The sequence below is a fragment of the Neomonachus schauinslandi genome, chromosome 2 (genome assembly GCF_002201575.2).
Source record: "Neomonachus schauinslandi chromosome 2, ASM220157v2, whole genome shotgun sequence".
Lineage (NCBI taxonomy): Eukaryota > Metazoa > Chordata > Mammalia > Carnivora > Phocidae > Neomonachus > Neomonachus schauinslandi.
In genome coordinates, this window is record NC_058404.1 from 71,620,987 (window position 1) to 71,638,460 (window position 17,474).

Here is a 17,474-nt window from a genome sequence, read left to right on the forward strand (position 1 = left end):
TTTGGTAATATTCTTGTCAAGTGTAAAAATAGGCTCAGTCAACAGGGAAAAAGCAACATTTAACAGGAATACAAATAAAAAGGAGAAATGGAATGTGGGTGGGAAACTAGATCTTTATAGTCTTAGCTTTGTCAGAAAACAATAGGTGCTGCTTAGTGCTTTCTAATTGCTTCTTGCAAAACTTACAAGAAAATTGTCAAGTGAAAATGTAAGGTTCTTTATAATCTTTATAATATTAAAACATTAAGTTGCTACTCTTAGCAACTTATAAAAAGGTCTGATTTCTCTTTCCTTATATATTTTTCTAAGAATCTCTCAGCTAGAACTCATTTTCCTTTATTACTCTTCTTATCACTGTTTAGATTATGTTGTAATACATAGAGTGTTGAAGCTCAGAAGAAAAGCTCTATTTGGGGCGCCTGGGTGGCTCAGTCAGTTAAGCATCTGACTTCAGCTCAGGTCATGATCTCAGGGTCCTGGGGTCCAGTTCCACATCTGCTCTCCACTCAGCAGGGAGTCTGCTCCTCCCTCTCATGCTCTCTCTCTCACTTGCTTTCTCTCAAATAAATAAATAAAATCCTTAAAAAATAAGTCTCTATTCAAACTGCATATTAAAAATTAAATAAAAAAGTATAAGCATATATATACTTTTTTTCTTTATCCCATGACCACTTTCACTTTCAACTATTCAGCTATTTTTCTTGTTTTGTTTGTATAAATAACAAGGTATGATTCAATGTGCTGGTAAGGAAGAAACAAAACAATAAAATATTTCAGATGACTATTCACTTTTTATAGAAGATCCAGTCAGCATCCTGCATAGTTAGGCCTGACCTGTCTGATAATCACCATCAGCTTCTAGTGACCACTGAGCACTTGAAAAGTGGCTGGTGTTAAATTAATTAAATGGGGCCATTAGACTAATGTGGCTGGAATGCCATGGAAGCTAACATAAACAAGCCAAGATCTAAGTCTGTAAATGCCTCTAGGTTATGAAATTGAAACCCAAGGACAACCAATCGCAAACAGCTACATAGGCTTTAAACTATAGCCAAAACCATTTCCCCCAGCTTTATTGAGGTATAAATGATAAGTTAAAATTGCATACATTTAAGGTGTGCAATATGATGTTTTGATGTATGTATGTACACATTATGAAATGATTACCATAATCAAGCTAATTAACATACCTATCACTTCTAATATTTACCGCGTGTGTGTGTGTACAACCCTTAAGATCTTGGCAAATTGCAAGTATACAATACATCATTATTGCTAACTGTAGTCATTATCCTGTACATTAGGTCTCCTGAACTTTCATCTTAAGTTTGCACCTTTGTTTTTGTTTTGTTTTGTTTTTATTTATTTTTGAGAGAGAAAGAGAGTGAGCTGGTAGGGGGAGAGGCAGAGAGAGAGAGAGAGAGAGAGAGAATCTCAAGCAGACTCCCCACTGAGCACAGAGCCTGACATAAAGCTGGATCCCAAGATCCTGAGATCATGACCTGAGCCGAAATCGAGTGGGATGCTTAACCGACTAAGCCACCCAAGTGCCCCAAGTTTGTACCTATAAACAACATCTCCCCATTTCCTCCAACCCCTATTCCTTGGTAACCATTCTTCTACTCCCTGTTTCTAGGAGTTCACCTTCGTTAGATTCTATACGTAAGTTGGATCATGCATTATTTACCTTTCTGTGTCTGGCTTATTTTACTTATCGTAATGACCTACTGCCTTCAAAGTCTATCCATGTTGTCACAAATGGTAGGATTTCTCTTTTTTAAAGGCTGAATAATATTTCATTTTATATGTATATATCACACTTTCTTTATCCATTCATCCATTGATGGACACAGATTGTTTCCATGTTTCAGTTATAGAGTTCTTTTTTTTTTTTTAAGGGAAATGTTTTGTAAGTTAATACAAAATGGGCAATAAATTTCACCAGCAATAATCTTACATGTAACACTGATACTTTCTGTCTTTAAGAGATAATTTTCTATTCAAAGGATGACTGCTTGAAATAGAGGTACACTTTTCTCCTTATTTTTAGAGAATCAAAAACACAACTCTTTATTAAGGAATTTGAACTTATGTAACATAATTAGGTAAATAATATAAGACCAGTTTTTAACAGAAACACATACATTAATACTTTCATACACTAATCAGGATCTAGTCATTCTGATTTTAGCTTGCAGCCAAAAGTTCACACCAGGTCTTTGCCTTGGATCTGTGTATTTCTTAGAAGTTACCTTTAAAATCCCTCAATTGATCTACTCAATGTTCCTTAACCATTAAAGTGAGTACAGTTAAGTACAGATTGTCTAACTATTTCCAAAAGGGCCAGGCCAAAGTTACAGCATCACTGCATTGAAATTTTCACTGAAGAAATAGTGGAATTTTAGAGTAAAAATTAATTTTAGCTATCATCTCATTCAACTCCTTTTTTAGAGATTAGGAAACTGAATCCTAAGAAGTTAAATGATGTGTCAAGAACACAGGGCTAACCTTGCGAGAACTAGACTCAGATTCTTGACTTTCTGTCCAGTGTTTTTTTGTTTTGATTTTTTTTTCTTTTAAACCTACCCTAAGTTATTTCCTTTCTCCATGTGGTAGAAGTAGCAAAGAAGAATTATTTTTTTAAATTTTATTTATTTATTTATTAGAGAGTGAGCGGGAGAGAAACAGCATGAGATGGGAGAGGGTCAGAGGGAGAAGCAGGCTCCCCGCTGAGCCGGGAGCCCGATGTGGGACTCGATCCCAGGACCCTGGGATCATGACCTGAGCTGAAGGCAGCTGCTTAACGACTGAGCCACCCAGGCGCCCGAATTATTTATTTTTTTTAAGGAAGAGTCATTTAAATACATTTTTAATTAATACAAAATAAGTTTTCTGATTTTCTCCCTGTAAATAAATAGCACTTTCTTATATCTTTGATAGCTTTTAACATGAGACAAATACAACTTAGTTTGTCTATAATAATTCTGTACAAAATTATAAGCTTCTGTCACAATTGCCTGTTTTAATAAATTTGGACAGCTTCCTACAGAATTAGCAGGAAGTATTTGGGTGAAATTTTGGAAAAAGATATGTGTGCCTAGGTTTCATGCTACACAAATAGTTAAAATGAGATAGAAATAATTATTTTTATGACATTCCTTTAAACCCTGGGGGGGAGGTGGATGGGATAGATTCAAGGCTGCACACAGGAAGTGACAGTCGGTTGGGAGCCAAGATAGTGAACTGCCCTTCTGCGAGATAACCCCATGTCCCTCCCAGGTTTACAAGCTTACATTCTAAATAGCATTCTTTGCTGCCCTCTAGAGCGTCTGAGTTGTTAGTGAGGACAGCAAAAAGAGAAACCTACTTAGGGGTAAGCAGGTAAGTGAGTTTTCCCCTTTAAGAATTTGCACCCACTTACAATATGGGTTTTTGTTTTTGTTTTCTCCTGTGCCACCAAGCAATTCTCAGGAAGTCACAGGAAGTCAATTACCAGTCTTACAATTCGACTCCACTCTGACACTATCTACTCAGAGACAGTATCAGAATCCACCGGACAAGGGCTCAGTCCTATAAGACTGTCCCCAACTCAGAGGACAATTGCAAGTCTAGGCTGTCACCTGTGTTTCTGATCTAAGATTCTCACAATCCCTTATTTGGGTTTATTAATTTACTAGAGTGGCATGCAAACTCAGAGAAACATTTACTTACTAGATTACCAGCTTATTATAAAAGGATATAACTCAGGAACAGTCAAATGGAAGAGATGAATAGGGCAAGGTGGTGGGGGGGTAGGGCAGAGCTTCCATGCCCTATCCCAGGGCACCACTCACCCTTTATCTCCACGTGTTCACCACCAGGGGCTCTCTGAACCCTGTCCTTTTGGGTTTTTATGGAGGCTTCATTACATAGGCATGATTGATTAAATCATTGGCCATTTGGCAATTCGATTCAACCTCCAGCTCTTCTGTCCCCCCTGAAGTTCGGAGCTCAGGTGTGGTACTGAAAGTGGAACCCTTTAATCAGTGGTTGGCTCCACTGGCTACCAGCCTCCATCTGTAGGTGTGACCTAAAAGTCACCTCACTGATGTAAAAAAGATACTTTCATCACTCTCATCACTTAGGAAATTCAGAAGTGAAACATATATATATTCTTACTATTGATTATAATATCACTTCAATGACAAAGAAAACAGAACATGTCATTTGGTGAATCATTATGTATTTAAACCAAATAAAATAATGAATTGGTTCTGAAAGATATTTTTTTGTGTATATAAATTGGTATTCTACTGTGAAAGTTTTAAAACATGTACTTATATCTTCAATTCAAAGTGTCATAACATTTTCCTAACATTTGGCTCTAATTTTTTTTTTGGTGGTTGTCACTAGTTTGTTTCACTGAACTTTGATCTGTCTTCAGTAAAACTTCTGTCCTGCCACCACATTAAAGCAGGCCCAAAAACAAAGTACGAGAGGCTCCCCACCACCCTCAATCCTGATTCTTTTCTCTCTAAATCAGCCCCTCTCTCTAAATCAGCCCACCAATAACAATGGTTTCCTCCAAATACAAATTGAATAATGCCATTTTTTGAAGTCTTTTTTGTCCAGTCCCCATTTCTCATTCTCTTCAATTCTGATTTTTGACACCACCACTCAAAGAGACTGCTCTCTCCCTTCCTTCACTCAACAAACATTAAGTGTCCATTTTGTGGTGGGCTCAAGGGATAAATCTAGGGAAGGAATAACTATTTTAACCTTAAAAACTTAAAGCCTAAGATAGAAACAGACATATAAACAAATAATGTGCTAACCATGGTAAGTATTGTGAAACAATAAGGTTAAGAAGAACTAAATTTGCCTAGGAAATCTCCAACAAGAGAACACTGAACTGAGTGCCAAAGACAATTGGGAATTTGCCAGCAGAGTATGAGTACAGGGTATTCCAGAAAGAGCAAAGTAGAAAATTACAAAGGCAGCGACCAACAGATAAGGCTGGTAAAGGTGACAATTGTGTATGCTCTCCTAGGGTGTCTAGACAATGAATAGCAATTAAGTGATCTTAGGCAAAGAGTAATTTTGATTTGAGAAAGACCACTCTGACAGCACTTTGAGAGTGGGGAATGGAAAGGGGAAAGACAGGAAGTAGAAAGCCTTAGAAAGATCTTGTGATTGTTTAGTTTAGAGATGATGAATGCTTGAAGTAAGACGTGTAGGCAGAATAAAGTAGACTTTAAAAAATATTCAAGATGCCAAAACTGAAATTTAAGTGCTTCAAACGAAGGGATGTTTGTTCACTGATGCATCCCCAACACCTAGAACAGTGCCTGCCACAAGTTAACACTCATTAAATGTACGCTGGATTCTGGGAAGATGGCAGTTCACTGTAGGTTTTGATTCTTCCTGAATGTCCCTTAAAGACAGGCGTAACAATTAAAATTGCAAAGTCAAAAACCCACAGATGCCTAAATCAGAACAAAATCACCTTAACTGCAACCCAAATGTACCCCCAAACCTATGGATTGGGAACCACTGATAGCTAAAATCATCAGACGGTGTTACTATCTACGAGGGGGGAAATAGGAGGAAGGACCTGGTGCTCCAAATCAGAGAATCCGGTATCACAAATGCATACTTACTAGGAAGCTCAGTTGACCAATCTGAGACTATAGCAACCAAAACTGGAACAGCAATCTATAGAAACCAACTCCTGAGGGAGTATAAAGAGACTAGGGCAAGGTCTGATGATGATGGGATGTGATGGGATCCATGATAACGGAAAATAACCTACAAATTCTCCTTCCCAGGACAAATACTGTACAGAAAAGATGGCTCCAGGAATAGAATCCATACTGATCAGGACAGAACAGCTGGGACAAAGAAAAGAGAAGGTGGGGAAAAAAAGTGAAAATTAAAAACACATGATTAGGGCACCTGGGTGGCTCAGTTGGTTAAGCGACTGCCTTCGGCTCGGGTCATGATCCTGGAGTCCCTGGATCAAGTCCCGCATCGGGCTCCCTGCTCGTCAGGGAGTCTGTTTCTCCCTCTGACCCTCCCCCCCTCTCATGTGCTCTCTCTCATTCTCTCTCTCTCAAATAAATAAAATCTTAAAAAAAAAAAACAAAAAAACAAAACAAAAAAAACCACATGATTACACAAGTCCTGGAACAAAAGGAAAATACCAAGTAAAATTGGAGAATTAAAAAAATAATAATAATGAAAAAAGTTGTGATAACTAGAACATGATATATCAGAATACTGGTCCAAATGCTTTTATCAGAGGACATTTTATAGCATTCAATTTTTAAGACAAACATATAACTCAAAAAAGCAGGACAAAGAAAACCTGAATTAAATAAAAGAGAAAGAAGAAATTAATGATTAAAACAGAAATTTAAAAGTTGGAAAATAGTAAAACTAATCCAAAAGCTGGTTTTATAAAAACAGGAAAAAGTCACTAATTAACAGGACTAAGGGACAAATGAAGAAAACAAACACTATTTGAGGCAAAATAATCTTCAAAAGTGAGAAAAAATTTAAGTATCATAAAAGTTTACTTTGTATATCTATTAAAATACTTTTAAAAATCTGAATGAAATTGATAGTTTTTTTAATAAAAAACTAATATTAAGTCTAATTAAGTTAAAAAGTTAGAGATCAGTTCCCAGAGAAGCAACAGAGAAAACAAGAGAAAGCTACTCCACAAACAAAAACAAAACAAAACAAGGCACTAAATCTGGAGATCTTCATAGGAAATTGTTTCCAACCTTTTAGGGGTCAGGTCATGAAAATGTTAGTTAAACTATCCCACAAAAAAATTGGGCAAACTTTCACATTTGTTATGTGAGGAAATATATGATCAGTTCTCCAAACCTGACAAGGACATCATCAAAACATACAAAACTACAGACTATTCTTCTGTATAAAAATGGATGTAACAAACAAACAAACAAAAATGGATGTAACAGGGGCGCCTGGGTGGCTCAGTTGGTTAAGCGACTGCCTTCGGCTCAGGTCATGATCCTGGAGTCCCTGGATCGAGTCCCGCATCGGGCTCCCTGCTCAGCGGGGGGTCTGCTTCTCCCTCTGACCCTCCCCCCTCTCATGTGCTCTCTCTCATTCTCTCTCTCTCAAATAAATAAATTAAAAATCTTTAAAAAAAGATGGATGTAACAACCAAAGTGAAAGGCTAGGAAACAAAATGCAGTGGCATGTTAAAAAATAAAACACACTTATTTAGGTTGCGAGGATGTTGATGAAATAAGCCATATAAAGTGGCAAGAATAAAACCTTGCACAAAGTAAAGGTGCAACTACTGTTAGTCATGATTATTAGTCATCACAGATTGGACAAGTGAGATTATTACAGGACATGAGGAAGAAATCAAGGAACATCAATGCTTAACTAGCTGCTAGAGAACAAACCTAGAAAATTCGCATTTCCCAATCTCAAAACTCACTACAAAGCTACAGTAAACAAGACTGTGTGGCACTGGCATAAGGAAAGACCTCAATCAATGGGAGAGAATTGAGAGTCCAAAAATAAACCTTACATTCATGGTCAATTTATTTCCAAGAAGGGTGCCAAGACAATTTAGTGAGGAGAGAATGGTCTTTTCAACAAATCATGCTGGGATAAGTGGACTTCCACCAGCAGAAGAATGAAGATGGACCCCTAGGGCCACCACATATAAAAACTGACTCAGGAGGTAAATCTTTGTGATCTTGGATCGGGCAATGGTTTCTTGGAGAAGTCTAAAGCATAAGTAACCAAAGAAAAACAGAGAGAAATTTAACGACATCGAAATTTAAAAATTTGAGCTTCAAAGGGTACTACCAAGAAAGTGAAAAAACCCCATATATTAGGTGAAAATATTTGCAAATCATGATCTGGTAAGTCTAATGTATGGAATATAAAAACTCCTGCAACTTCACAATTAAGAAAGCAAACAGCTCAGTTTATAAATTTGGCAAATAATTTGGTTTTTCCCCCCCAACTTTTCAATAGCCAAATATCTTTCATTGGTAATGTTATTAAGCTTATATTTTGCAGAAGAGACACGGGAAGAGGAAAAATGTCCACAAGACGGTGAAAGAAAACAAAATGCCAGGACCCTCTCACCCATTCATTTCCTCTGAAAAAATCCACAGGGAGAAAATGAGCATTCCTGTATTACAGATGATGATACCGTGGTTCAGAGAGGTTCGCGGGCCTTCTCACTTTTACCCCTGCCAAGTTCCTCGCCCATGTGGTGTAGTAATCATCCACGCTTTCCTACCTCACCAGTCCTCATCAAAACCCAGCACACTTCAGCTCTGCTTCCCACACCATCACCATCGCTCCTGCGCCTCTGTGGGGCCCTGGTGCGTCAGTCACCAGTCCTGAGCGCGGGAGGAGCTGCCCGGGTCCCTCCGGAGTTGTGGGACGCCCACGGTGGGCGCCAGCGCCGGAGAAGAGCCCAGTGGCGGTGGGAGCCCGGGGATGGGGGGAGTTGGGGGTGCAGATCCTGGGCATCCCAGCGGGCAGCTGGACATTCCCCCTCCAGCTCTGGATCAGCACTTCTACTCAACGCCTTCAAGGCGGAGGGCGGCGGTCAGGCGGTCAATGGGGACCCCATGGGTGGCCTGGCAGCACCGCCCACCCACCCAAAGGGCAAATAATTTGAATAGGAATTTCTCCAAATAAGATATACAAATGACTACTCAGCACATGAAAAGATGTTCAACATGATTAGTAATTAGGGAAATACCGACCAAAACCACAATGGATGGCCCTTCATGCCCACCAGAATGGCTTAGATCAATAGGACGGACGATATAGCTAGTGCTGTGGAAGATGTAGAGAAATTGCAAGCTTCATACGCTGCTGGTGCGAAAGCAAACTAGTGCAGCCACCTTGGAAAACCGCTTAGCAGTTCCTCACAAAGTTAAATCTAGAGTTCCATATGACCCAGAAATTAAACTCTTAGGTATACACACAAGAGAACTGAAAACACATGCACACAAAAGCTTGTACACAGATGGTCACAAGAGTATTATTCATATTAACCAAAAGTGGAAACAACTCAAATGCCCATCAGTTTATGAATGGGTAAACAAAAAGTGGTATATCCATACAACAGGATATTATTCAACCATAACAAGTAAGGAAATACTGATTTATGGTACAACATAGACAAATCTTGAAAACATTACACTAAGTGAAAGAAGCCAGATACAAAAGGCCACATATGTATGATTCTGCTTTTATGAAATGCTCAGAATGGGTCGATCCTTAGAGAAGGAAAGTAGACTAGCGTTACCAGGGGCTGGGGGAAGCAATTAATTGGGATCAACTGCTAACTGTTACAGGATGTCTTTTGGGTTAATGAAAGTATTCTGGAATTAGATGGTTGTACAACTTTGCGAATATACAGAGACTACTGAATTGTACACTTTTAAAAAGTGAATTTTATTGGGTTATAGCTCAACAAAATAAAATCCAGCAGGCCACAAAAAGCTAGAAAATGGATTAAAAGGGAATTGTTGAAAATTTAGTAAATTTTTAATAACTCTAGAATCCAGGTGGCAGGTGAATGGTTGTACCCTATACAAGTCCTTTGACCTTTTCTTTATGTTTAAAATTCTTACCAAAAAATGTTTGTGAAGTAATTGACCAGAAACAGTTTTTTTAAAAAATAAATACGAAGCAGTCATCAGGGTCAGTGCAACAGAGAGACTTCAAGGAATTTAGAAATTAGGAAGAGAACTTTATGCAAAGCAAACTCAATGCACAGGATCCGTGTTGCCCATCAGGATGAGGCAGGGGAGAAACAGGAGACACTGAGCGTAGGCCACTGGACTTGGCCTAGAGTCTTGCTTCTTTTTTTTTTTTTAATCTTATTATGTTATGTTAATCACCATACATTACATCATTAGTTTTTGATGCAGTGTTCCATGATTCATTGTTTGCATATAACACCCAGTGCTGGCATTAATTCACCTTTAAATGAGACCCTCCTAAAACCCTCCCCAATCTCCCTACCTTCTCCTGTTCCCATCCTACCTTCATCCTCTCCTTTCTCATTCGCTAAGTGTTCATTCAGTATGTTAACTATGTTTTATCACTACCAGTGTCACGCATTTTAATTATTTGTATATGTGTCTTTCACTCCTAAAAGACTGAGATCCTCAAGGGCTGCTGTCATTTCCTATAGATCTGTGGATCTGCCCTCCAGGTCTAATCTTGTTTCTGCCACTTTGTTGGTACTAAAGAAAAACAGCATTTGAGGATAAGGCTATCTAAGAGGAGCCATTCCACTGTGTAAGAACAGTGAATCAAAATTAATTTAAAGTGCAGAATCAGGAAAATTATAAAATATACTTATAAAAATGAGAGTAATAATATGGCCCATAATAACATTAATATCATTTTTGTTGAAATACAGTCTAGAGACAAGTGGAAAAAATAATTTATTGCAGATTCTCTTACACATGAACATGGGACATTTATACATATTTAGATGTGCTGATATGAAATGCTAAATTTAAAGACAAACATTTTTACACAAAAGTAGTTGCACTATATTTTATAAAGGTAGGTATTAATAAATTATCAGAGATATTTAAGAACAATGGGCCAATTATTCCAATAGGAATGCTTTCTATGTCAAATTTAAAGTAACTTTTCTGAACATGATGGCCTGGATATAATCACATTCTTCCAAGTTAAGAAAAAGAAGCTCATTTCTGGAAATAAAGGCCAGAAATGGCTCTTTCAGGAGTATCCCAGCAGTGTCTCCAATTTTATTCTTGGATGTGGTTAGAGCGCCTCACATTTATCCTAGGCTAATGTAATAGCTCAGTGTGAAACAGAACAGCTTTTTATAACAGCTGCATGTGGATAATGAGATTTAATACAAGGGATATAGTACAAATGATAGAATTTTAGAGGAATTATAATGCCACATGATTTGAGTGAGCAACCAAATACTTTGGTAACAGAAATGTGCATCCTCTATTTTTGAAGGAAAATGAGCACAATTCAAAATAGTCACTATTTTCTTAGCATGGTATATTAATTCTTATTTTGGGAATCTGAAAATAAATGGCATTTTTTTTCCTAAAACTTAGAATTCACTCCTTTATAAAATGATTTCTATAATGATGTACACCAACATGATATAAACTTTGTTCTATGTTATTATAGTCATGAAAATATACATAGACATATACATGGAACACTAAGCAGATTTGGTAAGCCATGATATGATATATACACATGACCAAATACTGTTCAGTGTCACTTAATTAAATTCAACAAATATTTATTGGGTGCCTACCACTTGCAAATTACCATGCTCGGCAATGCTTGTGGTAGATCTTAAGACACAGGAAGCTCACATCATTCACATCTAAAGCCAAACTTCAGGTAATATACTAAACCTTGAAAATAATCAAAAGCAGAGCTAAGGTTGAGTAATGAATCATGAAAGCTATACCGAGGAGAAAGGCTTGGGATAACTGCAAAAGACAAAGCGAATCTGTATCCACAGGGAATAATGGCTCCCAGGCTTGGCGTGTGACAGTGGACAAGAGCCCATTCTGCCATCTTCTTCACCCCACAGTCTAACATTCAGTCATCATCCTGGGTTGTTTCCTTTAAAAAGTGGAATAAACAGGGATTCATTTTCAGTGATAATAAAGCTAGTAGTATCCCCCAAAATATTTTCTTTCTTTTTTTTTCCTTCAGACAGAAGTGTGATCTGCATTCACATCTGTTCTTCTGTCCTCCTACCCTAATTCTGGGTGAAACAGGGCCACCCACCTAAAATGAGCAACACTTGAGGTAGAGTTTAATTTATCAGAAGAACACCCGTAAGCATGCCAACACCACAAGTAAATTATTTAAAGTAAAAAGAGCAGAAAGAAGATAAAGATAAATATTTTAAAATTTGGCATTCCATTCCTTTTAGGACTTAGGCTCTACCAGCATTTTTACGGGATGTATGCATACGGAAAAAAGAAATAATCAGCGAGTCTCACACCCCTCTGAAGAACCAATACATCAACAGGGGAACAAAGTATCAAACTCGCTCCTGATGCAGCGCACTGCGTTTGGGAACAGAGGGGGCATGACCTTGGTGTGTGCAAGCCTGGTGGGAGTCGGGATTCCGGGTCGGAGGGCCAGTGTCTGAGGACTGTTCTAGCACATGGCTTCCAGCTAGAGTAAGACCATAGCACTAGCATGAAGCTGAGGCTCCCTTACACAATCATTCAGGTTCGGGAAGATTATAAATTGCTCTTCTTTCTAGGAAAAATGCCCAAGGGACTAGGATGTCTAAAGATCACCAAACATTCCACAGAGAGATGGCTTGACCCTCGGAAGGATCCGAGGCTTCATGATGAAGAAAACTCCCATAAATTGTGGTCCTGACTGCCCAGTGGTGACCTCAGAATGGCTTAGGGAGCTAAGGAAAGAGGCCGGGGAGTCTCTCAGAGCCCTCTCACCTCAGCCGTGTTTGAGCCAGATTATGGCGGAAGAACAAAAACAAAACAAACAAACAAAACAGGTCTTCCCCATCTGGTGCTTTTGGTTTTAATTTCATTAGAGGACAAAAGCCCGCAAACATAAAGTATCCCCTAAGAAGTTTTTATTGTTCTAACTGGCTCATTAATGTTTCAGTATTTCCGCTACTTTATTTGAAAGTTCATTTCTGTAAACAAGAGTTCTTTTCAAATAAAACATATTCTCAGTGATTATAATTTAGCTCTCTCTATATTTTATTTATTTATTTATTTATTTTTAGCTGTCTATATTTATATTCTGTCTTTAAAAAAAAGGAATTGCATGCTGTTTAGTCATACCTCTGTTCCTGTATTTTTTCTGGAAAGAAACCAAACTTGCATTGGCTCTTTTTTGCCCTTCATGGACACAGGGCCTCGGTGCTCCAAATGGAACTGTGGATCTGAGTTTTCTGGTGTCATAAGACATCTAAAGGACAGGGGACAGGGAATAGGGAGAGACATATGCAGTATGGTTGCATGGAGAAAGTGACATGAACCTAAATTAGAAATAGAGACAATAATGACACACACTAAAGTTTTATTTAAAAGTAACACAAGGTTTTAGTAACAATGATCATATAGGGAATTCCTAAAGTGGTGTGAAATCATTAAAAGTGGGAGTAATGATCCAGTCTTCTCAAATAAGAAATAAACAATCCGAAGAGCATTAAGTGATGACTGCTTATTTTTTTAAAGATTTTATTTATTTATTTATTTATTTATTTATCTATCTATTTGACAGAGAGAGAGAAAACAAGCAGCAGGAGTGGCAGGTAGAGGGAGAGAGAGAAGCAGGCTCCCCGCTGAGTTGGGAGCCTCACTCCAGGCTCGATCCCAGGACCCTAAGATTATGACCTGAGCAGAAGGCAGACCCTTAACCAACTGAGCCACCCAGGCGCCCCATGACGACTGTTTAAAAATAACAAAATCACTGAGAGTTAAGCCACACGTAAAGAGACATTTTTCTTGCAGATCAGTAAATACTAAGACATGTTTCTTACCTGTATGTATATTCAGACACATTTATTTTTCCTTTTTCTCCAGTGGTTTCTGTTCTGCTTGTGAGGTTAACGGTATTTCCAAAAAGGCAATATCGAGGCATCCTCTGCCCTATGACACCAGTAACTACCTCTCCAGTGTGTATCCCTATTGTGATCTGCAGAAATCAAAACTTTGTTTCAATAAGTTCCATCACCAAAACACTAATTTTTGATTACTTTATATTACAGAATGTGGAGTCATCATATAAAAATCATAAGAATTCTCTAGAACTCCGAGTGTATTACAGCATATTTATAAAATAGAAGAACTCCAAGCGTATTTATAAAAATAAAAAACCCTCACAAAATCTGTCTTCCAAGAGAAACATTCTTTCTCTAAAGTCTGAAGATTTCAAAGATATGAATCTGGCAACTTGTATGAGACACAGGAAAAGAGATTTTAAAAAATAAACCAGAAAGGACAGGAAGTTTTATCTCATCCTCATGATTTCAGCACATGAAATAGACTAGGTAATTTCAAATAGGTGGACAGATTTCCCATCTCTATGAAAAAATGGAATACAATGGGTTTGAAAAAGATTATATACAGTCTTTGTTCTCAAGGAGTCTTTCTTTATACATAATTAATAATTGCCTGGTAAAAAATGTGAGTCAGATGTCCACAAAGGTCTACTACTACTATTATAATATCTATTTTATTTACTAACCTGAACAGATTCGCCATCCACTTGAACCTGACCAGCAATTTCCATCATGTCCAAGGCCAGGTGGCAAATGGATCGTGCATGGTGGATGCACGGCTCTGGTAAACCACTCACTGTCATATACTTATCACCAACTGTCTCCACCTAACACAGCACATATAATTTACATGTTCATTGGTTAGAATACACATTACCGTTTCATTTACTACCTTTATATATAAACAATGTTTTTCCAAGGCTACCAATAGCTTTAAACTTTCCTTCTCTGAATTATTTTAAAATTCTAGTGCATTCAACTCCAATAAGATGAAACCTTGTAATTATTTCAAATTTACACACTGGCACTTGAGGTCTTTGATTACAGGCAGGTACAGACACAGCATTATTCTCTCCCTAATAATTCCTGGTTTCTCGCCCCAGATACCTTACAATTCAATAGGACATTTAATTACCAATAACTCACTAAAATTATGATGAGTTACAGCACAAGAGCCACTGCCCAAAGCCCAGTGATTTATCACGTTCATTAACCATTTATATTTTGATGTGCTCACAAAGTGTTCCAGTGTACCTCAGAAAACCACTCTAAAATAGACAGTTTTTGTGGCACTCCTATTACTCCAGATGCCTGGAGATGGTTTAGTTAACATTCTTGCTTTTATGAAGCAATATAATCCCCTGACTTCAGTTTTCCAATATTATCGCTGTTCTTAATTGAAACAAAGGGCAGAAATGCCTTATAAATGTTTATCTTCAAGTCAGTGTTATCTAAAAGCAGATCAGAGTCCCCAGTACCCTTCTCCTGCTCTCCGACTTCTTTCCTAGGCAAAGCATTTATCTATTTCAGTAAAAATGTCTCCTGCAGAGCACTACAACGAATGTTACGTTTATATTACGTGTGATAAACCACCTGCGCAGATTCATTAACGTAAGTGCAAATGAGCTGCTGAACATTTCATTTTCACCAGGGGATCATCAGTGCTATTCCTTTCGGTTACCAGGAAGAGAAAGTTTTGTAACAAGAGGGAATTATTTGAGAAAATGGTAAACCGGGAATACACGGAGGCTGGCTGCAGCATGGCTACAGCGCTAGCCTCAGAGAAGGTGCCGGCAGTGCCCCTGAGCGTTAGGGTCCCAGAATTCAGACTCGGAGGAGCCCCGCATTAGGATACGATCTGGACTTGCCTTATAAACAAATGGATTTTTCCGGGAGTCAGTCAATGTGTCAAATCTGGTGTAGAGGTCATTGAGGAGGTTTACAATCTTCATGGCCCCTTCCCCAGATGCGTGCTTGCTACAGAAAGCATTGAAGCCCACAATGCCACTAAAGAGGATGGTCACATTGTCGTATCTTTTGGCAGGCACCGGACGCTTGTGTCTCAGCTCATTGGCGACAGACGGAGGGAGGACAGAATACAACAACCTGTTCAGTTCAGCGGGGTGGGGAAAAAGCCACAGTAAGAGATGCTGGGAAGAGCTTTAGTGCTTCTACTGTCCACCTCCTAAAGCTTTGATGTCATGTGTACTGTAAAATCCTCGAGTGGTAATAGGACACCCATTACTGGCCGTATATGTAAGCGAGGTATCAAAGATACTGAAATGTATTTGTTTTAATCACATACAACATCTCCACACACAAACCAGTTCACGCCAAATGAAAATAAGCCTAACAAATAAATAGGCAAAGCGGAAGACCGGCCATAGGACGGCAAAGTTTTCATCTGTGGGACTGAATTCCGACCTGCCATTATGGTTCACAGTATGAAAGCGGTCATCTCGAGCACTTAAAATGCTGTCTGCGCAGCATAATACCAGGACCACGTTTCTCTCTTAGGATTAAGAAATCTACCTGAATTTGTGTAAATAATATTAAAAGAAGTAGATTTCTGGGCGCCTGGGTGGCTCAGTCGGTTAAGCGTCTGCCTTCAGCTCAGGTCATGATCCTGGAGTCCCGGGATCGAGTCCCGCATCGGGCTCCCTGCTCGGCGGGGAGCTTGCTTTTCCCTCTCCCTCTGCTCCTCACCCCTGCTCGTGCTCTCTCTCTCACTCACTCTCTCTCTCTCTCTGTCAAATAAATAAATAAAAATCTTAAAAAAAACAAAAAGGAGATTTCTCTTCAGTTTCATGCATGCCTCACTCCTCCATGGAAGAAACTGATAAAACAGATGAAGATTGGACTAGACAAGAAAATATTGTATTTCTATAGGTAATACGGAGATTACTCTGATGGCTTCAGGGATTACACTGAGGGACAAGTGTGGTAAGCACAATAGGAAGGGGATGAGAGCCGAGGGTTGACAGGAGAGAAGCAGAAGCGAGGGCGACCGATGTCTCTTGGCATGAGGACCCAGCAGAACAAATGATGCCTCTCTGCTTTTTTCTTCCCTGTAGCCAGAGGGCATTCCGTGCTAAGTTTAATCTTACAGGCTTCATAAAATATGTTATTTTCAGGAATGAAGTTGTACCACTCACTAATCAAACCTACAGTTTGAACTGCTTTTCAAACAGGGGGAGGAATTTGAGCTGCCTGCCCTATATACTTTCTGAAATTTGCAAAATACCTGGATAGATTAAGTAGTCCACTTAGGGCCACAAGGAAAGTGAAGAGGTCTCCAAGAAACTAAGCATATCTTAGTCCAGACAAGTGAATTAAGAAGCTAAGGATAAAGCAAAAGGAAAGAGAGAGAGGCTTTCAAGCAGACTCTCCATTGAGCACGGAGCCCAAAGTGGGGCTCGATCTCACAACCCTGAGATCACGACTGAGCCGAAACCAAGAGTCCAACCCTGAACTGACTGAGCCATCCAGGTGCCCCAGTTATTAATCCTTGTTATTAATACATAGTTCATTGATGTGTTTATGTGTTGACACAGCATTCATCCAAGGGCAGCTACACATGTATCAATGGAAAGAAAAGTATAGAAAGTGATGCTGTTACCAATACCTGGGTGTTCAAGAAGAATGAAATAGTTCTTATGCGAAGTAAGACAGATCAGTTCAATTTTCCAACAAGACAGTTGCCAATTATAAAGCGTTAAGAATGAACACACAAGACCCTGGGTAAAATCACTTATGAACATCCAGTGATTTAGTGCCTTTAACTAGGGTATGCAAACAAAGCCAAGTAGTATGCACACTGCATATTCAAATGAATTACTTGAAAATTAAGTATTATCTTTTTTTTTTTTTTAGGTTTTCTTTTCTCCCATGACAGGGAAAACTATTG

The 17,474-nt window shown here is 38.6% G+C and overlaps 1 protein-coding gene across 1 annotated transcript in view; it reads right to left on the minus strand.

Annotated features, from left to right (window-relative positions):
• Nucleotides 1-10,438: 10,438 nt before the first annotated feature.
• The window catches only part of GUCY1B1 (guanylate cyclase 1 soluble subunit beta 1), a 51,902-nt gene continuing 44,866 nt past the window's right edge, over nt 10,439-17,474 (minus strand). Inside the window, exons 10-14 of the mRNA XM_044912590.1 lie at nt 15,436-15,673; nt 14,254-14,394; nt 13,547-13,701; nt 12,846-12,972; nt 10,439-11,637 (exon numbers count right to left, since the gene is read on the minus strand). Of these exons, the coding sequence (XP_044768525.1) occupies nt 11,614-11,637; nt 12,846-12,972; nt 13,547-13,701; nt 14,254-14,394; nt 15,436-15,673 (685 nt within the window). The 3' untranslated portion in view covers nt 10,439-11,613. The remainder of the gene's footprint in view (nt 11,638-12,845; nt 12,973-13,546; nt 13,702-14,253; nt 14,395-15,435; nt 15,674-17,474) is intronic.